Source organism: Danio aesculapii, chromosome 7 (genome assembly GCF_903798145.1).
Source record: "Danio aesculapii chromosome 7, fDanAes4.1, whole genome shotgun sequence".
Taxonomy (NCBI): domain Eukaryota; kingdom Metazoa; phylum Chordata; class Actinopteri; order Cypriniformes; family Danionidae; genus Danio; species Danio aesculapii.
This window is the reverse complement of record NC_079441.1, coordinates 13,198,198-13,208,200: the sequence shown is the minus strand read 5'-3', so window position 1 is coordinate 13,208,200 and position 10,003 is coordinate 13,198,198. Positions and strand designations below refer to the sequence as shown.

The window sequence follows — 10,003 nt, the reverse complement described above, 5'->3', positions numbered from 1 at the left end:
TAACTTATTGAAGTAAAAACTTGTATCAAGTACTAAGATGAACAGAAAATAAAAAGTAGTTTTTTTCTAGGCTGAAATGGTTAGGAACTATCTTCTCATTCGGGTGTAACAATCAAGGAACTTTGCTGCTGTACCATGATAACGCTGTTACCTGCTTGGCTACCTAACTGAAGACTATTTTTAAAGTCAAGCTTTAAATAAGACCTTTATCAAAACCTTTTTTGGAAACTTTTGAGTGAGATGCTAACGGTCTAATCCAATTCAATGATTTTTGCTAAGCTAAGCTAAATGTGCTCCCTTCATTCCCAGAGATCAGCTGAAAGGATTAAAAAGCGGTAAAATTCAACTGTTTAACTCTTGGAGAGTAGTGAAACAGCTCTATTTTCAAAAAAAGTGGAGTGTTCCTTTAAACATGCTCTACAACTTAAAGAAGTACTACTATTAAAATAATGCTACAGTACATTGAATCTAACATGACACCATGTCTTATCTTTCCAGCCTTTTTTTTGCTGTCAGTGTCCAGCAGTCCAATCATCCAGTGTCCATCTGGACCGAAATGCTGAGGCCTTGAAAAGTTTTGGCTTTTTTTTCACTGAAGAATGACCTCTCGAGTCTCGGGTAGCTTGAATGCTAGGAGTCCTCCGCAGACCAGCGCTGAGAAGGACAAGATTATCGGGATAATCTTGGTGATGCCAATGAACTTGCCAAAGATGAAACTGCTAATGATAGCTGCCAGTTTGCATGTGCCGTTCAGCACACCGAAAGCTGTGGCTCTGTGGATATAATTGATGGATTAATGAGCACGATATGGACACACTTTAGAGAACACATCATGTTTAAATGGGATGTAAATGAGGAAGTTTTGATTATTATATACAGTACGTATTTTGTGAGTTGTTTAAATGAATAATTGTGGAACCAACATCACTACTTGCTATACACTTTTATACACATATACACTTATTTAACAACACACTTTACATGCCAATTTGCACATAACAGCTGCACATATAACGCTGTATATAGTAATAAACATGTACATACACTTGTCAATCTGTATATTTGCACTCACTACTTACTTCTATTTTTTTAAATATATTTATTATCTGTTTTTTGTCCTGTCTCTGTTATCCTGTTGCACTGTAGAAGCTCTGTCACGAAAACAAATTCCTCGTATGTGTGAACATACCTGGCAATAAAGCTCTTTGTGATTCTGATTCTGAATTTATCAACAAATTTCTAGACAAACAAATACAAGTAGTGTAGGTGGAACAGTACAGTATATTAAATCTAACAAAGAGAAAAAATAAATGGTAGAGCAACAGAACAACATTTTTTGTACGTTTATGTGTCTTAAACATATTTTTTTGCATTAAATCAATTTAGCGTATTGTATCTTTAGCAAAAAAATACATAAAAATAAATGGTGATCATAATTTACACTATTGTTTATGGTTTTATTTTTTTAATGAGTACTTTTATTCAACAAAGATAAATTATTCATACATTTACCATTTACTGTAATTTTGTAATTAGTTCGAGCATGAGATACTATTTTCCTTAAAAGAGACCTATTATGCAGTTTTTATAAGATGCAATCTAAGTCTCAGGTGTGCCCAGAATTTTTTTGTAACATGTCAGCTCAAAATATAATTTTTTTTAGTTGGCAGCAAAAACACATACAGTTGAAGTCAGAATTATTAGCCCCCCTGTTTATTCCCCCCCCCCCCAATATCTGTTTAACGGAGAGAAGAATTTTTTCTACACATTTCTAAACATAATAGTTGTAATAACTCATTTCTAATAACTGATTTATTTTATCTTTGCCATGATGACAGTAAACAATATTTGACTAGATATTTTTCAAGACACTTCTATACAGCTTCTAACAAATAACATTTAAAGGCTTAACTAGGTTAATTAGGTTAACTAGGCAGGTTAGGGTAATTAGGCAAGTTATTGTATAATGATGGTTTGTTCTGTAGACAGTCGAAAAAAATATAGCATAAATGGGCTAATAATTTTGACCTTAAAATGGTTTTAAAAAAATTAAAAACTGCTTTTATTCTAGCCGAAATAAAACAAATAAGAGTTACTCCAGAGAAAATAATACTGTTTTGAAAATGTCCTTGCTCTGTTAAACATCATTATGGAAGTATTAAAAAAAGAAAAAAAGGGGGGCTAATAATTCTGACTTCAACTGTAGTTTTCATTTTGTGTCTCTAAATCTGAATGGGCTGCTGCTCCCCACCCCTTTTTAAAAGTGGGTGGAACCTTTAGGGATACTCCTGCAACACCATACAAAACATTTGCATGCCTTTTAACTCCTCTCAAACAGTTGACGTCGAAATGAATAGCCCTCCCAAGAATTAATGTTTCTTTTTCAAAATTTTGCCAAATGATTTTTAACAGAGCAAAGATTTTTTCACAGCATTTGCTAAAATTTTTTTCTTTTTTTTTCATTCAGGATTCAGATTAGGTTTTGATTCTGCATTTTTGGCCGAAGCCCTTTCAAAAACAATCTTTCTTTTCATGGATACAAAGACACATTGGTCTTTCAGAAAATAGGTAATGTTGATGCTAAGTTTGTTAGCTGTTTTTCTCTCTGTGTCAGCTGCAGATCGCCATGCTGCACATGATCGCACAAGTGACGTATCTATCTGCATAAACAGGGTGCACAGAAAAACTAATTTAAATTTGTTGACTGACAGTTTGAGTTACTTATCATAGCTATGCTATTGATTTTTAATTGGATAAATATTTTTTCGTTTTATGCCTTACCCAGAATATAAAAATACATATAAATACATTTAGATCATTTACTTTAATCATTAATATCAGAATGTGAAGAGACTTTCAACCAGCACAACAAAAAATGATTCTGGAGAATATCACCTACTGCACCTTTAACAGAGCAAAGATTTTTTCACAATATTTGCTATAACATTTTTCTTCTGGAAAAAGTCTTAATTGTTTTATTTCGGCTAGAATAAAAGCAGTTTTTCATTTTAAAAGCCATTTTAAGGTCAATATTATTAGTAATATCATTATTATTATTATATATTATTGTATTTTGATAGTCTACAGAACAAACCATCTTTTATACAATGATTTGCATATACATTTACATTTAGTCATTTAGCAGACGCTTTTATCCAAAGCGACTTACAAATGAGGACAAGGAAGCAATTTACACAACTATAAGAGCAACAGTGAATAAGTGCTATAGACAAGTTTCAGGTGTGTAAAGTCTAAGAAACAAAGCATTAGTAAAGTTTTTTTTTTTTTGAGAGAGAGTACAGTTAGTGGTATAGCCAGAGAGGCAGTTGCACATTAGGAAGGAAAGTGGAGACTAAATAGTTGAGTTTTTAGTCGTTTCTTGAAGACAGCAAGTGACTCTGCTGTTCTGATGTAGTTAGGGAGTTCATTCCACCAACTGGGCAGATTGAATGCGAGAGTTCGGGAAAGTGATTTCTTCCCTCTTAGGGATGGAACCACGAGGCGACGTTCATTCACAGAACGCAAGTTTCTGGAGGGCACATAAATCTGCAGAAGTGAGAGCAGATAAGAAGGAGCAAAGCAAGAGGTCGCTTTGTAAGCAAACATCAGAGCTTTGAATTTGATGCGAGCAGCAACTGGCAGCCAGTGCAAACGGGTGAGTAGTGGAGTGACATGTGCTCTTTTGGGTTCATCAAAGACCACTCGTGCTGCTGCGTTCTGAAGCAGCTGAAGAGGTTTGATAGAACTAGCTGGAAGCCCGGCTAGCAGAGAGTTGCAATAATCCAGTTTGGAGAGAACAAGAGCTTGAACAATGAGTTGAGCTTTTGCCTAGGTAAATTACCCTAACTTGCCTAGGTAACTTGAAAAATATCTAGTAAATTATTATTTACTGTCATCATGGCAAAGATAAAAAAAATCAGTTATTAGAAATGAGTTATTAAAACTACTATGTTTAGAAATGTGTTGAACAAAAACTTATTTCTGTTAAAAAGAAATGTAAAAAATTTATATAAAGGAAGGAGTCTTCTTTTTCTTTTTGCTTTTAACTGTCAAGTATGTCAAGTATAAAAAGAAAAAGATTTCCTAATATTTAGGACTTAAAAATATATCTGTAGTTCAGCATGTAAAAGCAATTTAGAGAATGTACTCAAAGGTGTTTTGACTGCATTCGTTTTAAGCATCAGAAATGGGATTGTTCTGATGGCTGTTTTTGTACCTTTTTGAGGCAGGGTAGAGCTCCACTGTAACGACCTCGATGCCGTTCCAAGCTGCAGCTCCGGCTGCGAAGAAGAGGCACTGGAACAGAACCACAGCCCACTGACTGAAGCACAGGAGCAGGAAGAATGTGCAGACGGCAGAGCCTAACATGGATCCACCTAAACAAACACAAACCGAGACGCACAATTCATTTGGATACGAAAAACACAGCAAAGGTAAGGAAGCACCAAATGTTCAAAAGTTATTTGGCCTGAAAACAGCATTGAGTGTTCAGCTGAATGGGTAAAAAATAATATGCATATATACATTTGAAGTCATGGCGGTTTATTCTGCTGTGGCGAGCCCTGATGAATAAAGGGACTGAATGACTGAATACAGTTGTGGTCAAAATGTTTCGTCCTCCAGTGAATTTTTTTTCTTTTTCATATATTTCCCAAATGATGTTTAACAGAGCAAGAAATTTTTTCACAGTATTTGCCATAATATTTTTTCTGAAGAAGAAAGTCTGATTTGTTTTATTTCGCCTAGAAATAAACATGTCAGCAGTGTGGACGCATGTTAAAGTGCCTGAAAATGATTTTAAAAATGATAGTTTCAGGAAAAAATCAGCTTATCTGAAGCATCTGTGCCAGACGTTTTGTCCCCCCTCCCCTCTCCCCCTCGGCCTGCACTCACACTGCATCTTTACCTTCTGAGCAGGACTGTTCCTTATGATACCTTCTTACTGTTCAGTTTAACAGGAAGAGATTGCTTTAGTTATATTGTTTTGTATTTATTTATTATTGTCGTTTTGGGTGCCGAACTGGAGTCTCTTCTTCGTGCGTGGATTACTCAGTTAGCTGGATTTGGTTAAATATAATTTGGATTTTAATTTAAATATAAATATAAGTTAAATATAAGTTTAAAAAATATGAAAATAAAACTTATGCAATCTACACTCTGAAATAAAAGTACAAAAACTGTCACGGGGTGCTTCTCTTCTCCCCAAGGGGTTCAAAGAGAACATTTATCAATATGGACGTTTTAGATACAAACACACACTGTGCACAATCAACTGTTTTTTTGTGTGTGTGTTTGTTTTTTTTATAATTTATGCAGTCATTCACATGTTTAGATAGATAATAGCCTATGACGGTGATTTGATGCTTCGCAAAAGTTTCAGACACCTTCACCAATATCACACAATTGTCAAACGAACCGGGGAGTGGGGGTCAAATGCGCCCAGGTATGGTTTGGACAGCCTATTGTGAGTACACCCTCAAACAGGTTTGTAAAGAAATGAGACTGAGAAAATATGACAGAAATTTCATTTTTGTGTGAACATCCCCTTTAATATTAGCTATCTTCAGTAACCACTCACCTATAATTTTAAGTCGTCCTATTTTATCCATCAATAGACCTGCTAAGATGTTGCCTGGTATTACAGACAAACTGCCCAGGAAGCTGTCTAGATAGATCAGGATGTCATTTTCCTCCTGGAAATTAAGATGGCAGCCTTTTTTGGGGTGCAAAAACGTTGTGTTCTCCAGGTTACAGTTAATGAATTTGGAATCTTCCCACAGGTCTGAAAGAAAAATGACAAGAGCATTGTAAAACAATCATTAAGGAAAGAAAAAGCTTCAAATATCAACTGGGATGAAGGTTAATGTATGGATCAAAAAACAAAAACAGTTTTGAAAACTAGTATTGCATGAACTGAATACCGGTATTATAGAAGACTGTGTTTTTCAGGGTGCAGTTCTCGAAGAAGGTCTCTGTTGATTTGATGTCCTCAAAATAACAATTCTCAAAGAGGGAATTCTCGAACTTCACATTTCTTATCTCGATGTTGATAAACCTGTAAATAAAGCACATGAAACTGCTTAACAAATACACTCAAAACTGCTTATTTAAAACTACTTATTTAAAATGAACTGAAGAATCTAACTAAGGATCTGAGTATCCTTATAGCAAACTTATGTGTGTGTTTTTTCAAGAAAGCAACCATTCATTTGTGTTGTGTTTTATTTTCATTTGTTTTTATTCATTTATTCTTCATTTAATTATTTTATTTAATCATATGATCATTAGTCATTCATATAATTATCAGTATATTGATTATTACTTAATGATTTGATTATTGTCACTGATTATTGTTGTTTTTATTAAGTTTTTTTTATTATTTTTTTTCCTATAATTATTGCTTTATTATTATTTCATTTTTCTATACTGTTATAATCTTATGACTGTGGATTCAAGCGAAACTTGTTTTCATGAGTAAGAGATAAGAGAAAGTCTCCATTTCTAGGACTGTATTGACTCTGCACAATGTTGTGAAGCAGTAATTTTCCATTGCTGTTGCTTGTGGTATAATAACTTGTTGGATTTATTCTGGTCAGATGAAGTCCGAGTACTGAATCATACGCAACTAAGAATATTCAATAAACACTGCTCTTTCTTTATCATCATTACTTCATATCCTGCTCTTACTCCTCTCTGGTTTTCTCAATCAACTCCTGTACTGATAGTAGACTGTTAATTCAGTTGAATACTGGTTAACAGGTTTGGGTATTGGAAACTCTGCTGACTTGTTGTCCAGATACCTGGAGAAATAAACATTTTCAAACAAAATCTTTTATCCAGGGCTGGATATTATTTATCTGGCATGGAGATGGTGATCTAACAGAGCTGAATCAACACAATTATTGAGTTTTTAAGGGCACAACTTCATGTTTTTATGTTCAACCCTCTTAAATTTGTAAAAAACGAATAAGTTAATTAATCGAGTTGTGTTGGGACAACATGAAGGAATTGCGTGGAACCCAGCATTTTTTTACAGTGTACTGGAGACTACCTTTCAAAACTAATAACTTTTATTAATATTATTAATGGTGATGCAGTGGCGCAGTAGGTAGTGCTGTGGCCTCACAGCAAGAAGGTCACTCGGCTGGGTCAGTTGACATTTCCATGTAAAGTTTGCATGTTCTCCCCATGTTTGTGTGGGCTTCCTCCGGGTGCTCCAGTTTCCCCCACAAGTCCAAAGACATGTGCCACAGGTGAATTGAGTAAGCTAAATTGTCCATAGTGTATGTGTGTGAATGAGAGTGTATGGGTGTTTCCCAGTGATGGGTTGCAGATGGAAGGGTATCCGCTGCGTAAAACATATGCTGGATAAGTTGGCGGTTCATTCCCCTGTGGCGACCCCTGATTAATAAAGGGATTAGGTCGAAAAGAAACTGAATGATTGAATATTATTAATTATCATTGAAGAAATTATACCTTTTATTTAGCAAGGACACAAATTATGATTGCTGCTTGTTCAAACTACTTATTTAAAATGAGCTAAAACAACACAATTCCTGAGGGTTTTTTGGGGACAGCTTAATTGTTTTATGTTCAATCAACTTAAAATTGTAAAAACCATTAAGTTAACTTAATGGATTTGCATTTGGATGACATGAAAGGATTGTGTGGAACTGAGCATTTATAAATACATTTATATTTTTAGAAAAAGCTAAATATTTCAAATGAATGCTTTCTTGTTTTCTACAAAAATAAATAAATAAAATGTATCTTGAGGACAAATCAAGGAATTGTTTACAGTGTGCACTAGAGACTACCTTTTAAAACCAATAACTATTAATAATATTATATTATTCATTATTATTGAAGAAATTATATCTTTTATTCAGCAAGGACACATTAATGGTAGTAAAGACATTCATAATTAAAAAAAGTGAAATATATCAAACTAATGTTCTTGTTTTCTACAAAAATAAATAGGTAATAATACATGCATTAGTCCTTCACTCTGTTAAACATCATACACTACCTGATGAAAGTCTTGTTGCCTATCCAAGTTTTAGGAACAACAAATAATAACTTGACTTCTAGTTGATCATTTGGTATCAGAAGGGGCTTATATGAAAGGCAAAGGCCTCTAGATTATGCTTATTTTACCAAAATAAAATATGATCATGCCTTGAGTTTTAATTATTTTTTTAGGACAGTAAGGTCTGACTTTGCTTAGACAAAAGTCTTGTCACTTAACAGAAATAATGTCCATGGTTTTTCCTTCACCAAACTTGTCCATGTGGGTCCAAATGATCAACTAGAAGTCAAGTTATTATTTGTTGCTCTTACAACTGGGATAGACAGCAAGAGACTTTTGTCAGGTAGTGTACATGTCGAAAACCAGTGAGAAATTGCCTTGTGATATTGCCTTATAGGACAAGTACCTGTCGTGAACATATTCCCCCTCTTTGTGGAGCTGATTTTGCAGAGTGAAGTTGAAATGAAAGCGTTCGACCCTCTCGCGGTGGAAGATCTTGACGTTGGACTCGTACTCTTCAAACTGGAGATACTTGATCTGGTCTGGAAACCATGTACCCAGGCCATAATAACTGTGTGGAGGAGGAGAATGGATTAATACTGTAAATCATATAGACTGTAAAACAATTATATGATCAATTAGTCATGACAACCTCTGTTTTTTAGTTAATTGTAACTAAGTTAATCTGGTTCTAACTTATTTTTTAAGTCAGTTTAACATAATGTGAGTTCAAATGACTCATAAGGTTAAGTTGATTCAGCTTGATTCAGTATTTTTTTTTTTACAGTGTAGTTACTAGATGGCTTTTCTGAAATACTTGATTCTGATTGGTCAGTTGTGACATTCTAAGGTAAGTTATTCCTAGATAACAACCAATTAAACTATTATGACACAGGCTCATCTGAGTACTACAGGTCATCTTGACCATGTATATTCATATACAGTTGATTGAAGTAAAAAATAATGTTAATTATTCTTTATTCTTTTTTTTTTTTAATTCAAACATTAAGCACTTTTTGGGCATCAATTTTTAAATCAAGTTCTAAAAGTTTTCTTTTAGATATTGAGCCACGCACCCTAGTAGCATAACTTAACCCTTCAAATTTTTCTGTGTCATCTTCACAGTCAAATGCGCTTGCCTTCTTTTTAATAATTGCTAAAAGGCTTATAACACTGAACTGGAACAATTCTTCTCCACCCAGTTATGTACACTGGATGCATGATTTGACGCAGTCTATTCAAATAGAAAAGATTAGGTATACAGTTTGCAGTAATACTGAAAAATCTGACACTATTTGGCAATCCTTCCTCTCACATTTTAAAAATGAATGAATAAATAAATAAATAAAAATATAACTGACATATTTTCCTATTTTTTATGAATGGAGAGCACTGAGAAAATATGCATGGTTATTAATGTTTTTTTTTGCTTTCTTCCTTTATTTAACCACTTTTAAGCACAATAGTATTAGCCCCCTTAAGATTTTTCTTTCCAATTTTTTAAAGAACAAACCACTGTTTTCCACTGTCTTGCCTAATTATTCCAAATTGCCTAGTTAATATAATAAACTAGTTAAGTTATGAATTGCACTTTAAGCGGAATACTAGTATCTTGCAAAACAACCAGAAAAATAATATGTAGCCTACAGCTATTATGGCAAAGACAATTAGTTACATACAGACAAAAAGACAGTTATTAAAAATTAGTTATTAAAATTATTATTGTACAAATGCGTTCCTCCGTTAAACAATTGAGAAATATTCAAAAAGCATTTCACAGGAGGGCTAATAATTTTGACTTGTACATATCTTTTTTGCTGCTGTATTGTACTTAACTCTTTGGCGCCATCTTGTGAGTGAATAATACGTAGGTTAGTCCTTTTTTTCTTTCTGCAAGCTTTACGTTTATTTAGTTATTTAGTTATTATTTACGTTACATTTAGTTAATAAATCATTTATTAGTTATTTAGTTAA

At 33.7% G+C, this 10,003-nt stretch overlaps 1 protein-coding gene across 1 annotated transcript in view; it reads right to left on the bottom strand.

Annotated features, from left to right (window-relative positions):
- Positions 1 to 589: 589 nt before the first annotated feature.
- Positions 590 to 10,003, bottom strand: part of sv2ba (synaptic vesicle glycoprotein 2Ba) — a 31,075-nt gene continuing 21,661 nt past the window's right edge. The window contains exons 8-12 of the mRNA XM_056462712.1: positions 8,436 to 8,600; positions 5,922 to 6,055; positions 5,579 to 5,782; positions 4,217 to 4,376; positions 590 to 773 (exon numbers count right to left, since the gene is read on the bottom strand). Of these exons, the coding sequence (XP_056318687.1) occupies positions 590 to 773; positions 4,217 to 4,376; positions 5,579 to 5,782; positions 5,922 to 6,055; positions 8,436 to 8,600 (847 nt within the window). The remainder of the gene's footprint in view (positions 774 to 4,216; positions 4,377 to 5,578; positions 5,783 to 5,921; positions 6,056 to 8,435; positions 8,601 to 10,003) is intronic.